The sequence below is a fragment of the Hyla sarda genome, chromosome 3 (assembly GCF_029499605.1).
Source record: "Hyla sarda isolate aHylSar1 chromosome 3, aHylSar1.hap1, whole genome shotgun sequence".
In the NCBI taxonomy this organism is placed as follows: Eukaryota; Metazoa; Chordata; class Amphibia; order Anura; family Hylidae; genus Hyla; species Hyla sarda.
This window is the reverse complement of record NC_079191.1, coordinates 90,198,492-90,224,278: the sequence shown is the minus strand read 5'-3', so window position 1 is coordinate 90,224,278 and position 25,787 is coordinate 90,198,492. Positions and strand designations below refer to the sequence as shown.

At 43.7% G+C, this 25,787-nt stretch overlaps 1 protein-coding gene across 6 annotated transcripts in view; it reads left to right on the top strand.

The window, feature by feature from the left end:
- LOC130360590 (beta-galactoside alpha-2,6-sialyltransferase 1-like) overlaps positions 1-25,580 on the top strand; it is a 77,523-nt gene extending 51,943 nt beyond the window's left edge. For 5 of the 6 annotated variants that reach the window (XM_056563125.1, XM_056563122.1, XM_056563126.1 and 2 more), the window contains exons 4-6: positions 15,264-15,365; positions 20,901-21,075; positions 24,678-25,580. In XM_056563125.1, coding sequence (XP_056419100.1) covers positions 15,264-15,365; positions 20,901-21,075; positions 24,678-24,928 — 528 coding nt within the window. In that variant the 3' untranslated portion in view covers positions 24,929-25,580. Of the gene's footprint in view, positions 1-8,924; positions 8,995-15,263; positions 15,366-20,900; positions 21,076-24,677 lie in introns of those variants that run through there. The other variant, XM_056563127.1, reaches the window with a different exon arrangement.
- Positions 25,581-25,787: the final 207 nt, after the last annotated feature.

The window sequence follows — 25,787 nt, the reverse complement described above, 5'->3', positions numbered from 1 at the left end:
GGTGCAGTACAGTTCCCCCACATTAGGTGCAGTATAGTTCCCCCAAATTAGGTGCAGTATAGTTTCTCCACATTAGGTGCAGTACAGTTCCCCCACATTAGGTGCAGTACAGTTCCCCCACATTAGGTGCAGTATAGTTCCCCCACATTAGGTGCAGTATAGTTTCCCACATTAGGTGCAGTATAGTTTCCCCACAGACATACAGCCTTCAGCCATATACAGTGTATGGCTGGAGGCTGTATGCTGGAGGATGTACTGCCCCACTTCAGTGTTCCGACCACCGCTCCTCCGGTCCAGCCTATAGACCATAGCAGTAAGTCCCGGGACTGGAGGAGCGGTGGTCAGAACACTGAAGGTGAGGTGCTGCCAGCTCGTTCTCCTCGTCGATGCTCCGCTCCTCCATTGCTATGGGCGCATGCACGGGACGTCAGTGACATCCCTGCGTGCACTACCTCCTGGCGGCCCCTGCGTTTTTAAAGTTAACGCTGGGGTCGGCGCAGAAAGGTAACAGGGAAAATCCTTGTGTCCCGAAAATATCTTTGTAACAGGGGAATGTGACGACATAACATAAATATAGCTTTCTTTAATTAAGTTTTAACTGAAAACATCCGAATAGGAAACTTATCCCCACATACCATACACAAAATGCATTAAACAAAAATAAATATGGTTACCTGCCATAAAAATAATAAGGAAATAAATAAAATAATTAAAATAATTCCATCTTGGAAATACCATTAATTTTAACCACGACACCTTATGCACATACAACAACCAATACTCACAATACATATTATATCATAACAATGAGAAAAAAAAAAAAAGGGGGCTTATTGCCTTAACTAAAAATAATTCCAACTTGTAAAAACTTTTTTTTTTTCTTTCCCTTTCTCTTTAAACTATATTAACACACACATACATGGATATATTACCATAAGGAAAAAATCCACTATAATATCAACTAAAAGCTGGTCCGACTGCCTTTACCCTACAATGAGATATAATACTATACAAAAATACATAAAACTATTTATACTTAGGAAATACATATAAACAAGAATAGAACCTAAAGAAAAAGAACCTACACTATGAACTCTCCCATCACCCACACCACCCTCACTGGACATGGTTAGAGTTCGTAGATCACAGTTTTAACTGAAACAGTCATTGTCCATAAACTGACCCAAGTCAGACCCAAAACATCACCCCCTCCCCCCAACAACCCCCACCCAACCTAAAATTAATCCCCCCCACTATTATTAACTAACTCAACAATGTACTAACTCACTACAACCACAGAAATAATATGAAAAACAAAGTAATACAGTACTACAAACCCCCACCAGGCCCAAGATTGGTTGACTGCAAGCCCTTTACATTCAAATTACAGAAAACAAAACAAAAAGCTAGAGTGACATGCATAGCCCACCACCAGGAAGAAGGATGGCAATCCTGAGAAAACTCAGTTTCAAAATGTTTTCCCTATGAACCTTACTTCTAACCCTATTGCTATCCCTTCATAAAACTGACCCTATACTCACCCTAACATCTATATACTGTCCCTAACCAAAATTAAGGTACATCAAAAGAAAATCCTCTCCATAGGAGAGAAGCCCTACTGGTACCAAGACTGCCATACTCCAAAGACCTGATCTTCCCGAGGTCACCAGTGATGTTCCTACACACCTCCACCTCGGAGAGGACTTTCTGTTGGGTCGATACTAAGCACCGTGCATTCCACGTGTAGTACCTAACCACTAAGCTAACTAAGAATAAAGTGCCCCAATCTCGGCCACCCAGGTTCCTGAATGCCCCATAAGCCCACTCCGGATAGGAAAGGCCGGCAAGTTGACTCCAGCTGATGGAAGCACCCACCCGGTTGTAGACCCCTATATTAAAGGGACAATGAAGCAGGAAGTGTTCCATGCTTTCCAGCGTGTCCCCGCACTCTTCTCGGGGACATCCCCGGTCATAAGAGTTCCTGTACTTCAGGTTGTCCCTCACATATAGCTTCCCCTGAAAGCAGCACCAGGCCAAGTCCCAAAACTTCTGGGGGATCCTTTTCATGTTTAAAAGATAACACCCCACCCTCTAGGTTCAACCTGTTCCCCCATAACAGTTGGAAAAACAGGCTGTAGACCCTAGTGTAGTAAGCCTCTGGTAAAATACATACACTGCTCAGATAGATAAACAAGGGGAGTACGATTTGATCAGGTGTACCCTTTCCCTGAGGGTCATAGACCAACCCTTCCACTGGTCCACCCTCTGAGTGGCATCCTGGAGCTGACCATCCCAGTTTTTGGTGGGATAATCATCCTGGCCGAATGTGATGCTCAAAACTTTTGCTGACTCTTGGGGACCTGGAAGGGTGTCCGGGAGATCAAACGTGGGGTCTCCCCCTCCCAGCAAGAGACTCTCACACTTATCCCGGTTGATCTTAGACCCGGATGCCTCCGAGTAGCGTTCCACCTCCTCTCTCTCTAGGACACGAAAATGGTGACATCATCAGCGTACGCCACCACTCTCTGGAGCGACACCCGGCTCCGCCAGAATCATCCTGACTCCTGCCAATGGTCCGCAACTCACCCTCCTAAGGAAGGGATCGATCGCGAACACATATAAGAGCGGGCTCAAAGGACAACCCTGACGGACTCCGGACCCCACCTCAAAAGAGCGGCCAGACCAACCGTTCACAAGCGGGAAACTCTCTGCCCCTGCATACAAGATCTTAAGGAAATTAACAAAAGTACTCGGTAAGCCATATCTCAGGAGGACCGACCAGAGGTACTCGTGGTTCACCCGATCAAATGCTTTGGCCTGATCCAAGGACAGTAAGTACCCCTTCCAGAGACCCGCGCTACTCCGCTCCACTGCCTCCCTGACACTGAGGACAGCACTTAAGGTGCTTCGGCCTGGAACAGTACAGTGCTGGGCCTCCGAAAGAAGCCGTGGTGCAAACTTCACCAGCCGATTAAACAGTATCTTGGCCAGAAGCTTCCTGTCCGTATTGAGAAGAGCTATGGGCCTTCAATTCTCAATCCGGCTAGGATCTTTACCCTTTGAGAGAAGAATCAGGGCTGACCTCCTCATTGACCTTGGCAGAGTGCCCGAGGAGAGACACTCATTGAATACCTCAGTCAAGAGGGGAGCTAAAGACTCCTTAAAGGTCTTGTACCACTCGGATGTTAAGCCATCTGGACCTGGCGACTTCTTGGGGGCAAGCCCCTCGATCGCCGGTCTCACTTCCTTTTCCCTGATTTCTTCTGCCAAAATGCCAAGAGAGGGGTCTACCCTTGGCTCAGGAATGGTTTCAGCCAGGAAAGCCGACATCCCGTCTCGATCTAGATCCTTCCTTTCCAAGAGGTGCGAGTAGAAGGATCTGACGACCTCCAGGATCCCTGATCTGGACTGATTCAGAGATCCCGTACTATCAATCAGCCCTGAGACTACTTTACTACTCACTGACATCTTACAGCTCCTGTAAGGGATTACAGCTCCTGTAATCCCTCTCAAAAACCAAAGATGTGTGCCTATCATACTGACACTTCATCAGCAGGGACTTCACTCTGGAGATATCCTCTCGGCTACCTCCAGTCGAGACAAGGAGCTCGAGTTTCCTCCTCAGACCCTGATACAAGCGATACCTGTTCAGGGACCTGAGGCTCGAGAGCTGGCGGAAGAACCCCGCAACCCGCTTCTTGAATATCTCCCACCACTCTGACTTACTACTAAAAAAAGGTCCAGTAAAGGTACCTGACTCTGAAGAAAATCCTCAAAGGACTGTCTTATCTCCGCTTCCTCCAGGAGGGACAAATTCAGCTTCCAATAACCTTTTCCCATCCGGGGGGTCTCTGAAACATTAAGGGAAAACAAAATCATACAATGGTCGGAGAACTCCACCTCAACCACGGACACTGCGGAAGAGACGGCTTCCTCCTTTAAATAAAACCTGCCTATCCTAGACCTGCTGCTACCTCGATGAAAGGTGAAACCCGCGTGGCCTGAGGGGCTCCGGATGTGGGCATCCTCTAGGCGAGCTTCCCTGACTATATTACTAAGGGCCACACAGTCATAAGCCAGCCGATCATTGGAATCTCTCCTATCTTGGGACCTCGTGACATTATTGAAGTCCACTCCAAAGATCACTTGTCGGCTAGTAAAAAGAAAGGGCTTAATCCTCATAAAGAGATCCTTACGGCCCCACTTTGTTTGTGGGGCATAGATGTTAATGAGCCGGAGCTCTTGTCCCTTCATGAAGACATCTAAGATCAGGCACCTCCCCATTTCTAACTCAATGACCCGTCTGCATTCGACCGGAGGGGTAAAAAGGACCCCCACCCCACTATACGGCTCAGCCGCAAGAGACCAGTGGGAGGGCCCGCGCCTCCACTCTCTTCTGGCTTTAACCAGAGAGGCTAGATCTGACAACCTGGTCTCCTGTAAAAAGAAAATGTCGGCTTCAACACGGCCGAGAAAATCAAAGGCTGCAAATCTAGCCGTATCAGACTTTATACTGGCACAATTAATAGATGACAGTGTCAGTGGGGTGAGTGCCGCCATCCTGGGTAATTGAGTTAGACGGCCTTACCCATTATTTTTTCTTGCCCTTCTTCTTCACCACCTCATCCCCTGAAGAAGAAGGAGCATTCTTACTTACTTATTCTTACTTACAAAAAATATCTCTTTTTTGACTCAGACTGATCCATCTGGCTCCCATCTCCATCTGACCCTGAGTTAGCCCTGGCCTCTGAGGAAGATGCCTCAACAGGACAGGACCCAGTTCCCCCCGGAGGCTCCAATCTCTCACACACCCCATCCTCGCCACCCCCCTCCAATGAGGGGGAGGAGATGGTATCAAGGACAAGGTACCTGTTCGATAGGTCAATCAGAGGGGGGGCAGGTAAGCTTCCTTTTAGGACCTGGCCTTTAGCACCTGAAATAGAGGACTGAGACTTCCTCTTTACAACTTTTTTGCCCTTGTCTTTTTTCGGCCTTTCCCTCCCCTCCTCATCCACACTTTCATAGAGGGAGGAATCAGAAAGATCAGCCTCTTTGCTTTCCTCTCCGCGAATCCTCCTAATCTCCTCATCCAACACATCATCCCCCAGGGTCTCAGCAACATCTGGGCACGCGACAGGAGCAGGGCCAGGAGCTACCCCCGCCACCTGAGAACTCTCCAGCTCCCTGCTCCTTCTGCGGTTTTCCTCTCGCTTAGTTTAGCAGGCCCCTTCTTGCTCTTCATTAACCCTGTTGCTCCTTCACCCATGCCCGTACCCTCCCCAGCTGGTGCAACCCTAAAGCTCTCCCCAGCTGGAGCGGCCACCACACGGGAAAAGGCACTGGGGCAACGGCTGAAAGGGTGTCCTAGGACACCACACAGATGACACCGGATCTGCCCACAGGATGCAGCCAGATGACCAGCCCCACCACACAAAGCGCAAACCTGCACAGTGCAGGCTGCGCTAAAATGGGTAGGACTACCACACCTGTGGCAGACATTAGGCTGCCCCTGGTAGAAGACTTGGATTCTGTCACGTCCGAGGAAGGCTGCCGATGGGATGTGGGCAACTGTGCTCCCTGAACGCTTAAGTTTGACGGAAAACGTCCAGGCCCCAGACCAGATCCCGTGCTCATCAAGATTTTTCTTGGGCATATCCATCACAACCCCATAACGACCAAGCCAGGTCATGATGTTGTAGCATGAGAGCGACTCGTTACGGGTCAAAACGGTCACTCTCTTGGTTTGGTTCTGCCGGGATATCGCTTTTACAGCGAAATCCCGCCAGCCGGGCTCGTTCTTCACCATCTCGTAATTCGACCAGAAAAGTTCAAGACCCTCTGGCCGAACAAAGCTGATGACGAACTCAGAAGAACCATAGGGGTGAATCAGAGCAAAAATGTCACTCGCCCTGAACTCCATCTGAAGGAGGAGCTCAACCACCCTTGCCCGGGGCGGGCACGCATCTTTACCCCTCCAAATCAGACGGGCCACATTCCTACGGTTACTATCCTGCCCGGGTGTCGAGATGGACCACATCACCTCCCCATTCTGTTCTCGAAAGGCACCCAGACCATGCCTCTCTATCCAGAAAGACAGGTCAACCAAACCCCTCCCTTCTACCTCAATTGACCTATCACCCTTACGAAGAGCCTCCAGGAGGCACCGCTGCAAGTGACCCCAAGAACCAGATGGAGACGGGGACGCTCTTGATTCCCCGGGAGCGACGCTGGCATAGCTTCTAGCAATCACCACCGGGGGGGGGGGCAGCCGAACCAGCCCCTACTTCGTCAGTACTCTTTACTGATCCAGTGACATCCTTTGGCCCACCTCCAGCAATCTTCTCTTGCACACCGCTAGCATCCCTCTCTTGCACACCGCTAGCACCCCTCTCTCACACCTCTAGCATCCCTCTCTTGCACACCGCTGACACCCCTCTCTTGCACAACACTATCACCCCTGTCTTGCACACCGCTAGCACCCCTCTCTTGCACACTGCTAGCACCCCTCTCTCGCACACCGCTAGCACCCCTCTCTTGCACACTGCTAGCACCCCTCTCTTGCACACCGCTAGCACCCCTCTCTTGTACTCCTCTAATTCCCCACTCTTGCACACTGCTAACATTTTCATGCAACATACCATCACCAAAATTTTCACTCTCTTTTACACTCTTCCCTTTCACACTATTTTCCTGGCTAAACTTTCCTGAGCTGGCCGGGTTATTTGTGTATGCCACGGGGGTTTGTGCTGCTGGTCCCGCCCCCGATGACCGCTTTTTCGGTTCTGGCGATGTTACTTCCAGTTCCAGTGATGTCACTTCCTTCAACGCCGATGATGTTCCCAGTGAGAACTGCTTCACACTGGGTGGGAGCTGTCCCTCCGGACGCACCCCCACCCCTCCTACAGCAGCCGACGTGCAGGGATTCCCACAGGGTCAGAGCAACCTTCAGGAGCCACCTCACCCGACCGCCCGGGCTTTTCTGCCAATCCAGACGCATGGACACTCCCCCTCCCTCACAGAGGAGGGCCCTGCTACGCCCAGATCACTCGGGGGACCGCCCCCCGAGCAGACAGCAACATCACCAAGCTCCGGCACTAGGACACGCCTCCCGCCCACCTGGGGTGGTCCTGCAGCACCACTCCGGTGCCCACCTTAAGCCTGCCCTTCCCTAGCAGCAGGACAGGTGGGCTCCTTGGCGTCTGCAGCCATCTTAGAAACCTTATCCACCATGTACCCCCCATGCACAGCAAAAGCGGGGTCGGGCAGACTGCGGGGCCCACCAGCCTGAACCACCTTTTCAGATGGCCCAGACTGCTGGAGAGAAGAATAAACAAGTCTGGTGACCTTTCCTTTTTTCCTTTTCTTAATAACACCTATTTACAATGGATGTCATATTTAACCCCTTAAGGACTCAGCGTTTTCAGTTTTTGCATTTTCGTTTTTTCCTCCTTACCTTTTAAAAATCATAACCCTTTCAATTTTCCACCTAAAAATCCATATTGTGGCTTATTTTTGGTGCCACCAATTCTACTTTGCAATGAAATTAGTCATTTTATCCAAAAATCCATAGCAAAATGGAAAAAAAAAATCATTGTGCGACAAAATTGAAGAAAAAATGCCATTTTGTAACTTTTGGGGGCTTCCATTTCTACGCAGTGCATTTTTCGGTACAAATTACACCTTATCTTTATTCTGTAGGTCCATAGGTTTAAAATGATACCCTACTTATATAGGTTTCATTTTGTCGTACTTCTTGAAAAAATCATAACTACATGCAGGAAAATGTATACGTTTAAAATTGTCATCTTCTGACCCCTTCTGACCCCACATCAAGGCAGTACGGCATCCTTGACACTACAGGGGTTAGAGCGGGTTACACCCCCAGTAAGGGGTGGGAATATAAGACAGAAGATTATGGACCCTGAGGTCTATTGGATTTTAAGATTAGATAGTCGCATTCCAAGGGGACCTAATAAGAGAATGGATACCATTTTACATTACTAGTCTGTTGATATAATTTGTAATGTGTGGAATTATTCCACTTTCTTATCAATATGCCCCTCAATTTAATAGCCACACTCTATTTTACACCTCTTGGCTACCTCACATTAATAATAAATTACATGTTTTTCTTTTTCATTTGTTTTTACAAGCCAGCTGAGTGGGCTGTGGCTTTTGCATGAATAGGGATTTTTATGTATAGTCCCTTTATGCCCCTCCTATTTTCAGTAAACAACAAAACCCCAAAAGGAGGTACTAGGGTCAATTTACTCACAACAATTTTAGGGGAACCCCCCTAGGGGAAACATAAACTAAGTACCCCCCAATTTAAAATGTACCTTTTATTATTCCATTTAAAATATAAACTGTGATGCACATAATTGTGTGATTCTGCAAGTGGATGTAATGACACCACCACTAACTTTTAAAACCACAGTTGCCACCAGACTCCTTGACTCCTGTACTTGTCTTTTATAAGCTCCTGAATGCTACAGAGTGAGCGTTTGGATAGCTCAATCTCCTACCTATTGGGAGCCGGTGGCTACTGCTTATTAAAATCACCAAAAATTAGCCAGCCCTTCCAACGTTTCACTGGCACCCCAGCTTCGTCAGGAAAGTATTTGTTTTTACAAGCCAGCTGAGTGGGCTGTGGCTTTTGCATGAATAGGGATTTTTATGTATAGTCCCTTTATGCCCCTCCTATTTTCAGCTCATGACATCATGGCCATGGTTTTTATAACAACTACATGTCATGATTTCCATATATTTCTTCAGTTGTGATTTGTTAGGATTAATAAAACACAATGTTTGTATACATGTTTTATTATATGTGTTTTGCTACATGGTCATGATGCCCTATGAATTTTTGTATGATTTGTGTTATCCCTTCTTTGCAAGGAAATATTGTGGCTGTTTATTTTCAGCCTAGATTCACCTGTGCAAATGGGGAGGAGGACATACACCGGGATCCACCTCCCTCATAGGGAGGTCCAGGTATGTGTTGTCCCCCATAAAAGGCTTGTATTTTGAGATGTAAGTTGTATGACTAAGGCCCAGTTGGTGGGCCAAAACACGTCACCATTGTCTACTATGTCCTTCTACTGAGATGATACTCGGCAAACAAATACTTTGTTCTGTACCTGTTTGCACTGGACATTCCACTCTTTACTGATTACAGTCACCCCTGTGATGCCACAGCCCTACAGTAGAGTATAGGATGAGTTTGTAACAAAGATAAGAAGGAACAAACAATTCACACTATTGTTGTCCTAGAAAATTTCATAAATCTATATATCAATATAATCCCAAAATAAAGCAGCACTACTTATCCAGTCCAACCAAAAAATTGGTGCCAGCGTCCCAAAGGACTTGATCAGAGTCCATCCAAGTTGTAATGCTGACATGAGATATTAAATCACTTTTTTGTTGGAGTGCTGCTCCTGTATCTGGTTCTTATATAAATATATATATATATATATATATATATATATATATATATACATACCGTATATACTCGAGTATAAGCCGACCCGAGTATAAGCCGAGACCCCTAATTTCAACCCAAAATCCCAGGAAAAAGTTATTGACTCGAGTATAAGCCTAGGGTGGGAAATACCTCATCCCCCCCGTCATCATCCAGACCCGTCATTAACATCCTCATCATCCCCTTGTCATCATCCCACACATCCCCCCTTCATCATCCCCTTGTCATCATCCCACACATCCCCTTATCATCCCACACATCCCCCCTTCATCATCCCCTTGTCATCATCCCACACATCCCCTTATCATCCCACACATCCCCCCTTCATCATCCCCTTGTCATCATCCCACACATCCCCCCTTCATCATCCCCTTGTCATCATCCCACACATCCCCTTATCCCACACATCCCCCCTTCATCATCCCCTTGTCATCATCCCACACATCCCCCCTTCATCATCCCCTTGTCATCATCCCACACATCCCCTTATCATCCCACACATCCCCCCTTCATCATCCCCTTGTAATCATCCCACACCCCCCCCCCTTCATCATCCCCACCCCCCTTCATCATCCCCACACCCCCCCCCTTCATCATCCTCTTCTCATCATTCGCCCTCAGTGGTCTTCAACCTGCGGACCTCCAGAGGTTTCAAAACTACAACTCCCAGCAAGCCCGGGCAGCCATCGGCTGTCCGGGCTTGCTGGGAGTTGTAGTTTTGAAACCTCCGGAGGTCCGCAGGTTGAAGACCACTGCGGCCTTCAACATGCGGACCTCCAGAGGTTTCAAAACTACAACTCCCAGCAAGCCCGGGCAGCCATCGGCTGTCCGGGCTTGCTGGGAGTTGTAGTTTTGAAACCTCCGGAGGTCCGCAGGTTGAAGACCACTGCGGCCTTCAACATCATCCAGCCCCCTCTCACCCCCTTTAGTTCTGAGTACTCACCTCCGCTCGGCGCTGGTCCGGTCCTGCAGGGCTGTCCGGTAAGGAGGTGGTCCGGTGAGGAGGTGGTCCGGGCTGCTATCTTCACCGGGGGCGCCTCTTCTCCGCGCTTCCGGCCCGGAATAGAGCCGTTGCCTTGACAACGACGCATCTGCGTCGTTGTCAAGGCAACGTGACTATTCTGAGGCCGGGCCCGAAGCGCTTAGAAGAGGCCTCCCCGGTGAAGATAGCAGCCCGGACCACCTCCTCACCGGACCACCTCCTTACCGGACAGCCCTGCAGGACCGGACCAGCGCCGAGCGGAGGTGAGTAAAAAAAAAAAATAAATTAAATTTCACCGGAGTACCCCTTTTAAGGATCTTTTTCTTTGGAGGTGGAGCCACTTGCCCCTATTTTGCTCAGAGGGAGTGGTGACATAAATAGATTGAGCAGAGGCTAGGTTCGTGACTCCCTTTCAAGAAAAGACCGTCAAAACTTAGCTCCTCCCACTCCAAATGCCCCTCTGATCACCATCTTATACACATCTCACTTTTAAAGGGGGTCACAATGAGTGGCATCAAAATCTCAGTAATTATAATTTTGCATCATTGGAGGGGGATGTGTTATAATATTAGACTTAATAGGTAGTAGTATCTTTAAAGATGTCTGAAGACAAAGGAATAATAGGTCATTTTATTCATTAATACCTGTTATATCCTCAGTCTATAGTCTTTTAGACAAATTACACTTTATGTGCAAACATGAAGATGTAATTTAATTTACATGTTAATATGTGCAATGCAAAATGTACTTTCACATCCATCAATCTTTTCCGGTATTAATTATATAAGGAAGTAAAATAACAAAGTATGGTTGAAAACACATGTCGATTAAGTTCAAGCAAGGAAGAAACATATACAGTGTGTTATGCAATGAAGTCTGGTGAAGTAATATGGTTTGTTACGAAATATATATTTCTACATGTTCCTTTTAAGATTTTTCTTATTATTTTATTAGCTTATATAAAAAAAAATAAAAAAAGAGATATACACTACTCAAAAAAAAAAAAATCACAGGAAAAAGGCCACACTAATTTGTAATTGATACAAGGGCAGATTAGGCACCTCTTCCCATTATGATGCAGATCAGCCACAATGCTATGTAAGGGCAGGTCACAAAGGTGCAAAATACTGATGAACAACCACTCACACGCCTTCTATTTAATACTAGCTGCTTAGTGCTATAGTTGTACCTAGATAAGGCATACACAGGGTGCCAGTAACATAATAATAATAACAACGTGTAGTGCACCATGCAGGCTTAGAACCTATTAGTGACGGCCATATTATTCAATCTGGCGGGCTGCCCACCATCTTTTATGTGCACCCTGTATATGCCTGATCTGTGTGCAACTATAATACTAAGCAGCTCCCCCCACGTGTGAATGGTTGTTCGTATGTATTTTGCACCTGTGGGATCTCCCCTTATATAACATTGTAGCTCATCTGCATCATAATGGGAATAAGTGCCTAACCTGCCCTTACATCAATAACCAGTAAGTGTGGCCTTTTTTCTGTGTAAGATACTGAGGCGAAAATATCAACTAATACCTCATGTTTTTCGTATGAGTATATATCGTTTTTGTGATGTGGTCTGGCCGTGTGATGCTGGGGGAGCCCGGGGTGTCAGTGCATTTGTGGGGTGCACAAACAGTATATTACCAGTCTGCTAGAGTTCAGATAGTATCAATCATTATATTGTGCATTGTGTTGGCACTTAGCAGCACTGATGTACCTGGGTGTGTGGACTGTTTGTGGTACATGTTGTGTAAGTGTGAGATTGAATTGTGTGTGAGGAGGGTAGAACAGGGTAATAAGGAACTGTAAAAGAACCCCTTGAGACCTCCAGACACCTTTCTTAAAAAAAAAATAGGGTTCATTGTGAATTGTTTTATCAGTGTTAACCAGTTACAGAAGATGCACAGGTGACTGTGTTGTGCACTGTTTTCTTCTTTGAAAATATGTTAAGGTTGTTTGCTGCGGTGTCTGTATGACTTTGGCAACAAGGTAACAGGGAATGTCACCCCTGAATGCCATGTGGCCATGAGAACCTAGCAGGAGTTACCATGGGGAGCCTGCTGTGTAATTGTGGTGAGGGTGTTGGAAGGGCAGATGTTATTAACCCTTAGGGCAGATGTTGTTGACCCTTAGTGTTCGTGATGCCAGGGCATGGTTATCCTCTACACCACCTGAGGTATAAACGCTGGTTCCTAGGCCAGGCGCGGGGCAAATAATCACTCCGATGCAAGGTTATAAAACAACAGCACTTTACTGAAGCAGACAGATGTTAAAGCCTTTCCAGCTCAGTTCAGGCCCAAGGAGATGACCTGTGAGCTTTAGGAAGCTTGTTGGCTCGCTGGGACTTGTAATAGACTAGAACTGACTTGTGCAACCCACGCTGACTTTAGTAAATGACAATTAACTATCTTGACTAGACTTCACCCCTGTATTTGGGCTTACCAGGCTTTGACTTTCACCTGCAGGGGTTACTGGTAGTAGATGCGTGGATGCGTGTTTAGGCCTTGGTCTCCCTCAGGAACCCCAGACAACTCTCAGGTCTTCACTTGACTGTACCTCAGCTAACAACAGGCTGGGCTAGCTCCTCCCTGCTATATAAGGGAGCAATTTGAGGGAATCCCATAGGTCACCAACAATTCACCTGTTCACTTGCATCTTCCTTGGTAACAGAGGTCTTAGCAACACAATTTAAAGGCACAAGTACCTCAAAAGAGTAACCAGCATATAACATAAGACATTATTAACACTTTAGAGTCTGTAGGAGGGATGTGGACCCAGGGGAACACTGAAAGGGAATCTGCCACACAGGACTGACAGGTGTACAGGAGGACAACTCCTGTACTGGGCCACCACATTATGGTAATGGTGCAGATGAGACCGTGCTACTGTTTTGTGGGTAAGTCCTCATGCTTGCATAAAAACAGGTGGGTACTGTAGTATAAGAGAGAAGCTTGGTAAGGCAGCAGGACTTAGCATTAGAGACTTTTCCACACAGAATCACAAACTGCAAATGTTAATCAAATGTGCGTCTCTAACTGAGAGCCGCCAAGCTTTGTAAGCACACACACACATATATATTTTTGTCTTCCCCAGTGAAAACGCCTTTGTGAAAACTAGAATTGACTGCTGGAGACAGTTTGAACTTAGTCAGTTTTGTTTAAACTAGTTTTCTCTACTTTAAACCAGTTTCAATTGACATTCAGTGTTTTGATTAGTAGTAAATTCTAGTTTGTACGAAGGCATTCGGAAAAATATTCTGGTTTGTAAGAAGGCGTTTAGTAAAAACTGGTGTCACTGGGGAAAAGCAGTCAATCCTAGTTTTCACAAAGGTATTTAGTCAAAACTAGTTTTCACCAGGGAAAAGGAAAATCTTACGATATAAAGTATATATATATATATATATATATATATATATATATATATATATATATATATGCCAAGCCTAAAGGGGTACTTCGCTCCTAGACATCTTATTCCCTTTCCACAGGAGATGGGATAAGTGTCTGATTGCAGGGGGTCCGGCTCCAGGTCCGATCCATACCAGGTCCGATCTTACTGGTGACCACAGCCCAAAGCTCTGGCCGACACGCCCCCTCCATATATCTCCATGGGAGATACAGGGATATGCGAATGCTGTATCTGCACCTCTTCCATAGACATGAATGGAGGGGTGCTTGAAAGCCTAGCACTGCCGCCATTCTAAACATAAATGTTGGATGGGCAAGCTGTGCATAACTAGCTTGCCCCCTGACTGGTGAGCAGTTAAGGGGTTAAGAAATATACAGGCAAGGTTTTTAGCCCCCTCCCCCGCCTGTAAAAACTTGTTGGTAACTATAGTGGTATGTCCCATGGGTGGGGGGGAAGGAGTGCACCAATCAGGGGTTTAATAGTTTCCTGGGCTTTCAGGGGCCCTCCCCTGGGTATTTATAGCTGTGGTGCCTCCCTTCCCCCCCTCAATCTGCCCAGGACCCGGAGTTTTGCCCTCCCTCCCTCTCTTTTTTGTATCTCTGTTTATTGTAAGTCACAGCTTGGCGGTAAGAAGACGGTGAAAGCGGGGTCAACCCGGGCTAGACCTCCACACAGGACAGCGTGGCAGCACCTCTCAGGTTGGCAAGAAGCCAATCGGTGTCTTTGTTACAGTTAAATTGTTATTTATATAAGTAATTTTATAAATAAAGCTGTAGCCGATCCCCACCCATAAAAAAGTTGAATTGTTGTTGTGTCAGTTATTATTTAATTAATTATTGTAATAAGGGGGAGGGGTAGTTATAGCCTGCTAGGAGCTAATTGGGTCTCAACAGTCATAGAATGATGGCGTGCCGGTCTGAAAATCACGGGGGTGCCAGCAGTGGGATCCCCCAACCCTGTCCCCCTCCACCATCAGACATTGTATCCCCTATTCTTTGGAGCGGAGTACCCCTTTCAAGAGTTTGCCAGCAAAGAATTATGTTTGTCATTTTATTGCTGCTACATCTCCTCAGCAGGGAGGTTACTTTCAGGTCCCTTTTAACACTTCTGCCAGCCCATAAAGTCATCATCCTCTATATTGAAGGGGTTACCTAAGGCCACTTTTCATGTTTAACCTCTCATACAAATTTGTAGCTTGAATGAGAGGATAGTGTGAGATGGAGCAGTAAATCCAAGTACTTTATGTAGAAGATGTGAACTGTAAAATGATGATTGATCTAGGATATAAAGTAACAAAAACCACAGGAACCAATTTTCTGATTTCTTGTAATGATTTCATACATGTCATCATAAAGTTTTTTTTTTTTTCCCACAGATTGTTACCCAGAAAGAGTTTAAATTTCTAGAAAACTCCATATATAAAGATGTGGTATTGATCTTGTGGGATCCAGCCCCGTACAAAGCTGATGTATATCAGGTAACAAGACATAATTGACTGATTTGACAGTTCAGTGCTGGTAGCAAAGTTAAGTCATGTAGGTGCATTGTGTTTGTCGCCACAGCAGTGCTGACCTTGACATTTTGTCCAAATATGTTTAAAGGGGTACTCTGGTAGAATTATTTTTTATTTTTATTTTTTTCAAATCAACTGGTGCCAGAAAGTTATAAAGATTTATACATTACTTCTATTTAAAAATCTTAATCCTTCCAGTAATTATGAGCTGCTGTATGCACCAGATGAAGTCTAGTTCTTTTCTGTCTGACCACCGGTCTCTCTGCTGACACTTCTGTCCATGTCAGGAACTGTCCAGAGCGGGAGGAGAGGTTTGCTATGGGAATTTGCTCCTGCTCTGGACAGTTCCTGACATGGACAGAGGTGTCAGTAGAAAGCACTGTGGTCAGACAGAAAATGAATTAAAAAAGAAAAGAACTTCCTCTGTTCCATACAGCAGCTGATAAGTACTGGAAGGATTAAGATTTTTAAATAGAAGTAATTAACAAATCTGTTTAACTTTCTGGCACCAGCTGATTTAAAAAAAGTTTTCCACCACATCACCCCTTTAACCCCTTAAGCACATGCACCGTAAATGTATGGTGCTGCATAACACCTCTTAGCGCAAAGCGCCGTACATTTACGGTGCGGCTGTGATACGAGCGCAGGAGCTGAACTCGCTTCATTCCCGGTGGGTCCCGACAGCTGTCAGCAGCCGCGGACCCGCCGGCAGTGGCAGACATCAGTGATCGCGCTGATGTCTGCCATTAACCCCTCAGGTGCTATGAGAAATACAGATCTCGGCATCTGCGGCAGTGCGGCACTTATAATGGCTGATCTGATGGCCCGCGGCACTGCCGTGGGGATCAGATCAGACAAGATGGCGGATGGAGGTCCTCCATCCGTCTCCCGGGGTCTTCTGCACTGGTCTGCCTTCCAGCAGAACAGAGCAGAAGATTGCCGAAAATACTGATCAGTGCTATGCCCTATGCATACCACTGAACAGTATTAGCAATCTAATGATTGCTATAAATAGTGCCCTATGGGGACTTAAAAAAAAGTTTAAAATAAATGTAAAAAAAGTTTAAAACATTTTTAAAAATCCCCTCCCTCAATAAAATTTTAAATCACCCTTTTTCCCCATACTAACCCCTTCCCGCTATAGGACGTATGCATATGTCCAATCATCTGACATGTTCGCGCATTTGGACCTACGCATACGTCCTAGCGATCTCCGGCACTGCCGCAAGCAGCCCAGGAGATCGGGGACAGGACCCGGTTGTTAATCACAGCCGGAGTCCCGCCGCAGCTGTCAGAGCCGCGATCGCGCTGGTCCCGGCAGCATTAACCACTAGGTGCCGTGATCAATCCTGATCACGGCATCTATGGTGTTTACAGGGGGAGCGCTCTCCCCCTGTTCTCCAACAGCGGCGCAGCGATATGATCGCAATATGATTTATTGCTATTGCAGCATGATGTCAGATCATGACCTCCTGTCTGCCTGCTACGGAAGCCTGTGATCGCACAGGCTGTAGTGTCTGCAGCTCATCAGGTTATACTGTGCTGCAGTACAAATGTATTACAGCATAGTATAACCTGTAAAAAGTGTAAAAAAAAAAAAAAAAGTTCTTCAATAAAAGTATGAAGTGTAAAAAAAAAAAAAAAAAAAGCCCCTTTCCCAATAAAAGCCCTGTAATATTGCCAAAAAAGATCAAAAACACAAATCATATACATAATTGGTATTGCCACATCCATAATGACGTGTACTATAAAACTATCATGTAAATTATCCTGCACGGTGAATGCCGTAAAAAAAACCTCCAAAAAAGCGCAAAATTCGCCAATTTTGGTACAAATAGCGGAATAAAAAAGATCAAAAGGTAGCACATATTGCAAAAATTATACCAATGAAAAGTAAAGCTCATCTCGCAAAAAATAAGCCCTTACTCAATGGCGTCGGACAAAAAATAAAAAAGTTACGGCTGTTGGAAATTGAATGGCAGAAAAAGAATTTTGCTCAGAAAAGGAAAAAGAACATAGAAAGCTATATAAAATGGGTATCGCCATAATCGTACTGACCCACAGAATAAATATAACATCACTTTTACCGCACAGTGAACACTATAAAAAAAATGAAAAAATGTTTCACAATATTTTGAAGTTTTTCACAAAAAATGTGTCAACAAAAATGGGTGCACCACCCATATAAAGTACAATATGTCACGAAAAAACAATCTCAGAATCGCTCCGCTCAGAAAAAACATTCTAAAGTTATTACCATTTAAAGAGATACATGTCAAATTTTTAAAAAAGAGCCTGGTCATAGAGGTAAAAAATGGGTCCGCACTTAAGGGGTTAATACATAAAAGATTTTAAAAAAAAGATAAATAATATACATATTTGATATTGTTGTGTGCGTAAATGTCCGAACTATAAAAATATAATGTTAATAATCCCCTACGGCGAACGGCGTAAACATAAAAAAAAGTTAATAATTTCAGTTTTTTGGCACATCAAACAGCAAAAATGTTTTATAAAAAGCGATCAAAAAGTCACATATTCGCAAATCTGGTGCCATAGCAAACTACAGTTGATGGCGCAAAAAAATAGCCCTCATAGATCCCTGAATATGGAAAAATAAGATAGTTATAGGTGGTCAAAGTAGGGAAATTTTAAACATATTGATTTTGTAAAAAAAAGTTTGAGATTTCTTAAAAGCAGTACAATAATATAAATGTATGTAACCATGGGTATCATTTTAATCATATTGACCCAGAGAATAAAGAAAACATGTATTTTTTACTATAAATGTGCAGCGCGAAAACGATACCCCCCAAATTTGCAAAATTATGATTTTTGTTTAAATTTCCTTACACAAAAAATATTTTTTGGGGTTTACCATACATTTTAGGGTAAAATGAGTGATGTCATTACAAAGTACAACTGGTCACGCAAAAAACAAGCCTTCAGATGGGTCTGGGAATGGAAATATGGAGGAAAAAACTAAAACGCAAAAATAAAATTGGCTGCGTACTTAAGGTGAAAATGGTTGTTAAGGGGTTAATACTCTGCGTTCTACTTACCAGAATTTCTGGTAAATCTAGTTATGTAATTTTGGTTATCACAGTTTTAACTATTGAGTCAAATATTAAACCCAACTCTCTGCATCATGCACAGTGGGCATAAAAAGCAGTGTGTTGAATGGATCATACTATATTTTTGTAGAACCCTGGAGTTCTGCGCCATTTTTTGCATATATATCTGTGGGTGTGTGTGTGTGTGCGTATATTTGTGTGAGTGTGAAGTCTTACAGTTTCATTGTAGTAAATAAAAATATATACGACCAAATTTTGCCCTAGAATCACTGATTTCATTGGGGGACATACTCAAAAACATGCTTTTACTTAGACTATGCCATCTAAAATTGCACCAGATTTTTAACAGTGACTGTTTGAAAATCTTGCAGATCTGTGCTAAGTCTACACTGATTAACCCTTAGAGGACACAGATATTTTTTTATTTTTGTTGTTTCCTCCCTGCCATAAATAGCTATTAGTCTATTCATGTTTTTTTTTTTTTTACCTACAATATAAGGGCTTGTTTTATGCTTGACCAATTGTGCTATGTAATGACATGACTCATTTTACCACAAGATCTATGAGGATGGCAAAAAATATATATATTTGTAGGACAACGTAAAATAAACCCCGAAATGTAGCAAATTTGGGAGGTTTTTCATTTCTACCTATTGAGCTTTATGTTTAAATTGACACCTAATCTTTACTGTGTAGGTGTGATTTCAATAATACCCAATTTATTTAGGTTTGTTTTATTTTACTATAAAAAAAAAAAAAAGACTTTATGTAAGAAAATTAGTATATGCCTAAATTGTCCTCTTCTGACCTCCATAACACATTTATTCTTTGGTATACGAGGATGGATGAGGGTAATTTTTTTGTGCAATGATCTATGGTTTTTATTGGTAGTTTTGATGGGTGTAACGGCTGTGGTAATTGGATCCACTAACCTGTGAGGAAGATGGCATGGGCAGTACCAGAGAGCGGAGTCTTAGGTGCTGCTGGTTTTCACTAGAGCCCACCACAAAGAGGGATGGACTTGCGGCAGGCGGCACCCAGGTCGCTACCCCTGATACAACTCGTCCCCACAGGCAGCCGAGGTATAACGAGGGACAGGAAGGATGAGGCACAGACTAAGTCAGGAAAGGCAGGAGGTCAGGGCTGGCGGCAATGAAGCATGGTCAGGTCACGTAGCAAGAGGTCAGAAGGCAGGCGGCACAGGAGCAAGGTCAGGATACGAAGAAAGCTTTCTCTTAGGCAACAAGGAAACAAAGATCCGGCAGGGAACAGTAGGAAGTACCAGAACTAAATAGGGTTGGTTTGAGACAAGCACCAATTATTGGTGCACTGGCCCTTTAAAATTAGAAGAGCCGACACTCGCGCTCCCTAGGAGGCAGGGACGTGCACACCAGCAGAGAGGAGGAGAAGAACAGAGCGGGGCTCGCAAGCGAGCGCCCAGCAACATGAGGAAAAGGTCCAGCGGGGACAGAAGAGGACAGGGCAGAAAGTAAGCAGCAGTCCATGGTTCGCATGCGGGCGCGTCCCACAATGCGAACCGTGGCACTGTCGGGAGCAGAGGGCAGAGCCCTAACAATGGGTCTTTTTAATTGCTTTATTTTTCTGGTATATGAACTGACCAAGAAACAGCAATTCTGCACTTTGGCATTTTTTTTACGTTTATGCTTTGCATTGTAAAGTTTTATTAATATTGTATTTTAATAGTTCTGACACGTTGACACACAGTGATTGTAAATATGTTAAAGGGGTAAAACTATTTTTTTTTTTTAAATCAACTGGTACCAAAAAGTTAAACAGATTTGTAAATTACTTCTATTTAAAAATCTTAATCCTTCCAGTAATTCAGCTGTTGTATGTTCCAGAGGAAGTTGTGTAGTTCCTTTCTGTCTGACCACAGTGCTCTCTGCTTCCACCTATCTCTGTATCATGAACTGTCCAGAGCAGGAGAGGTTTTCTATGGGGATTTGCTCCTACTCTGGACAGTTCCTGACACAGACAGAGGTGTCAGCAGGGAGCACTGTAATCAGAGTGGAAAGAAATTCAATAGGAAAATAACTTCCTGTGGAGCATACAACAGCTGATAAGTACTGGAAGGATTAAGATTTTTAAATAGATTTAATTTACAAATTTGTTTAACTTTTTGGCACCAGTTGATATTAAAAGATTTGTTTTACACCGGGGTACCCCTTTAATGCATATTTTGTTTACATTATTTTATTTGATAAAGGGGAAAAGGGGGGTGATTTAAACTTTTATTAGTGAAGGATTGTATTCAAATGTATTAACACTTCTTTTTAGCCCATTTACAGGGAACTTTTACCTGCAATAGTGTGAATCTAGCTGTAGAGTTACCGAGCTTTGAACTACAGTCTATTAGATCATGTAATATCATATAATATCTGTGTTGTCTCATATTTCTTCTCAGTGGTTTAAAAAGCCAGAATATAAATTTGGTGAACCGTATCAGAAATATCAAGTTGCGAACCCCGGCCAGCTGTTTTATATCATGAAGCCACAATCTCTGTGGCAGATTTGGAACATAATTCAGGAGAACGCACCAGAACGAATCCATCCAAATCCTCCATCATCTGGGACAATTGGTGGGTATATACTATAGATAGCATTATATGTGTGTGGGATTATAGCTTTTTATGGTTGGATTCACATATGCAGTTTTTAAAGGCAAACAAACCAGTGAATACGAAGAAGAGATGTGCATCTCTTTCCTTTGCGTTTTCTATGCATGGGGTCTTTATTGTACCTCTATCTGCCTTTGGTTTTATATGGAGGCATCTGGAAGAGACTCTGTATGGATACGACATCTTATCATATTTGTGTGAAGCAATTCTGCTCTAGAATTGCTCATGTGGGAGAATATCTCTGTACATAAGACAGCCATACTATGACTACACAGCCTCTGGGCACTGCCATAAAGGTGCATGGGGCCTTATGGTGTCTATTTAAAGAGGACCTATGGTCAGTCCAAAAATATGTATGTTTTTTTACATCACTTTATAGCCTTGGGTGCCCTGATTCCAACTATTTTGCAATAAAGTTTCTGCCCATCTTACAACAGGTGTTAACCAAAGTACAGATAGGCGACCAAATAATAAAACTGCTATATCTCAGGAATGGGCAAGTAAAAATACTGTTTGAATCAGGACATAAAGTAATATATATATAGGTCTTTGCACAAGATGGTGTAAAAGTGCTTCCCCTGTTGTCTTATAAAAGACTCTCAGAGGCTACTTTTAAGTTGTGTAACTCTTGGTCAGAGATTGTTGACTACTAGACATGCCTTTATAACACACTCAAAGACATTTTGCCCAGTTGACAGATTTTGGGAGAATTCCCGTTACCCTCCTGAAGATGTTGCTTTAGCAACGAAACACGTAGATGGGGCATTGATAATGTTTTAAAAAGCAAATCTCCTTGGTGTGCTGTACTAACCAGTGGTTCTGCAGGACACTCGTTGCTGATAGTGACTTATACATGTAGTGACACTACTCGAGTGATGTACTAAACACATTTAATACTATCAAACTGGGAGTTTGTGTTTTTAAAGTGATGCTTCCAATTGAATATTTATGATTGCTTAATAAAAGCTACATTTTAGGGGGTGGGAAATAAACAAGAGTATTATTGACCCAGGGCTTCTCCCTTGGTCAAAGGTGTGGAGATTTTGGAAGGAGGCGCATCATTGAGAGAAGTAGAGTGGTTGTTAAAATAAATTGCCTGCCATCCAGGCCATCTCACATGACAGCTGTTCAATGATCTGAGAGACATTAAAGGGGTACTCCAGTGAAAACCTTTTTTCTTTTAAATCAACTGGTGGCAGAAAGTTAAACATATTTGTAAATTACTTCTATTAAAAAATCTTAATCCTTCCAGTACTTATTAGCTGCTGAATGCTACAGAGGAAATTCCTTTCTTTTTGGAACACTGATGACATCACGAGCACAGTGCTCTCTGCTGACATCTCTGTCCATTTTAGCAACCATGCATAGCAGATGTATGCTAAGGGCATCATGGTGGCTCAGTAGTTAGCGCTGCTGCCTTGCAGTGCTCTGGGGACTTGGGTTCAAATCCCACTAAGAACAATAATAAATAAAGCGTTATTATTATTATAATAATGTCAGCAGAGAGCACTGTGCTTGTGATGTCATCAGAGAGCATTCCAAAAAGATAAGAATTTCCTCTGTAGTATTCAGCAGCTAATAAGTACAAGAAGGATTAAGATTTTTTAATAGAAGTCCTTTACAAATATGTTTAACTTTCTGCCACCAGTTGATTTAAAAGAAAAAAGAGTACCCCTTTAAGAGCGCAGCAATATGTTCAGGCCATCCTATGGCCATGGCTTCCAACTGGCATTGTTCAGCAACGTCTGTGGGCAAATGTTGTGCAGAATACCATATGGAACCTTAATACAGTGACCCCTCGACCTACGATGGCCCCGACACTACGATCCTTTCAACATGCGATGGCCTCTCAGAGGCAGCATTAACATACAATGCTTTTTTATGTCGGGGCCATCGCATAAACGGCTATCGGGCAGCGCTGACTGCTTCAGCTGCCGCCGGATAGCCGTTTACGGTGCCCCGTGAGCTCTGGTGATGGCCACTCACCTGTCCTCGGGACTCCGGCGCGTCCTCTTCGGGATCCTCTGCATCGTCGGTGCTCTCCATCGACGTCATCACGTTGCTATGCACGCCGTTCCATCATCCAATAGGAGCGGCGTCCGGAGCGTCGGGGACATCTCGGGGACGTGGCAACAGCGATGGAGGGCGACATCCCGGGCAGCGGTGACGGTCCAGAGCGGCAGGGACAGGTGAGTACAACTTCCTCTAACAGTGGTCTACAACCTGCGGACCTCCAGATGTTGCAAAACTACAACACCCAGCATGCCCGGACAGCCATTGGCTATCCGGGCATGCTGGGTGTTGTAGTTTTGCAACATCTGGAGGTCCGCAGGTTGCAGACCACTGTCCTATACTTTACAGTGCACGGATCCCTCAACATGCGATGGTTTCAACAAACGATGGTCTATTTGGAACGGATTACCATCGTATGTTGAGGGACCACTGTACCTCTATTCCCACTGTATCTTACCATGTATCCAGGCTAGTATTTGTTGGTCACGACTATTGCACAATTTAAGGCTGGTGTATAAAATCAAATAAATCTCCCTCATAGAGTCTGGACATTCCTCCATCCACCCATTTATGTAAAAGGTATAGGAAATAGACTGACTTGGTACAGCAACCAATCAATTCCAACCTAATATAATAAAGATATAATAAAAATATTTTGGGAAAAATAGAAAAACAAGATAGTCCCCCAGCACCCCTGATAGGAATGTAAAATAGTAGCAAAATAGTAGTCCGTGAGGACTGTGAATTTATGGAACGGTCTACCTCAGGAACTGGTCACAGCAGGAACAATTAACAGCTTTAAAACAGGATTAGATACATTCCTGGAACAAAATAAGATTAATGCTTATGAAGAAATATAAAATCTCATCCCTTCCCCAATATCGCGCCACACCCCTACCCCTTAATTCCCTGGTTGAACTTGATGGACATATGTCTTTTTTCGACCGTACTAACTATGTAACTATGTAACTATATATATATATAACTGCTTCCATTTCTATCCATAGATAAAGTGCATTAGTGAAGTGCACAGAAGTAAAAATACAAAAAGAATAACCGAAATATCCATTATGATGTTTACACCTAACAAACAACTACAAGTATATAGTAAATAGGAGGAATCACTCACTATATCCTAGCTAGGTAACTTAAATATCAAGGATACTAATCTGTTGTGTCAGTATAAATGCTGACATATTAAAGCTAATGAGCAACAAATTATTCCCTTTAAGAAACAGTGTTCTTGCACTTGAGTGTACCCCTCAACCTAAAAAGCTATAATTATGCCCATGTCCCCTAGGTTGTGTTCACACAGTCAGGTATTTTATTTCATTTATTAAATAAAAAGCCAGTGACAGATCAGAAATAAAAGATGCATATAGGGAGCCTTCTCCGCTTTCTATTTCTGGTTTTGTATTCACTAATTGCAATCAAAAGCCTGAACATGTGAACACCGTCTCAGATTGCAGTAAGTACGTTTTAACTAATATACACAGGAGACGACTATTTGCAACCTGGTTCCAATAAAAATTATTTATCTTTCTGCACAGGGATCCTATGGATGATGAATATTTGCGATGAAGTAAATGTGTATGAATTTCTGCCATCTTCACGTCAGTCGGACCAGTGTTATTATTTCCGGAAATATTCTGACACAGCTTGTACGTACGGAGCCTACCATCCACTTATATATGAGAAAAACTTGATAGGAAAACTCAACCAGGGACCAGAGGATGATATCTACAAGAAGGGGAAAATAACCTTGCCTGGACTTAAAAATATAGAGTGCTCGATGGGATAACAGATAACAGAAAATAAAGACTGTCATGACTTTAATCTCAATCATAACCATGAGAACACTGGAGAGTATTGGTTGTGCCGACTACCAGAGTCCTTACAAGGAATATTCTTGCTATGTCTCAAGTGAAGGGACTTACATTTTATTTATTTCCAGATGCTCATAAAGCACCAGCTTATTCCGCAGCGCTGTACAAAGATTATCACCACCCACAACAGACTGTAACTTATTTATTTAAATGTACTTGTATTTAAGAAAAAAATCATTATTTATATTTTATTGAAAATGGTGAGAATGGTAGGATGGGGTGCATGAAGAATTTAGTCATATAGGATTCATGTAATTCATATGTGGCACACACTTGCATAGACTGTTGATACACATGCACTCTTGCTAAACACAATGGGGGCCCATAATCAAATTTCATTTTCTTTTAAGGCTGGGTTCACACTACGTTTTTCAACTACGGTTCCCGCATACGTTTTCTATCAAAATCCGTATGGGGAAAAAACTGATGGAACAGTATGGGAAAAAGTAAACCGTATACGTTTTTAAACAGTATACTGTTTTTAAAAGTGCATACTGTTCCGTCCGTTTTTATAAAAAAAAAAAAAACACATAAGTTTTTGAAAATTCTGTCCATTTTTAATGGGAGGGGTCTTGGGTGGGGACTTTAGGATGCAAATGCGCATGTGCAAAGAAAAAACGCATACAGTTTTGCCGTATGGAACCGTATACATGTGCGTTTCCCATTGAGGTCCATGTTAAAAAAAAGGTATTCGGTTGCAATACGGTTTTAAAACTGGAGTCAAAACCGTGGTTGAACACGGTTTGGAGTAGTGTTAAAAACCGTATTGCAAGC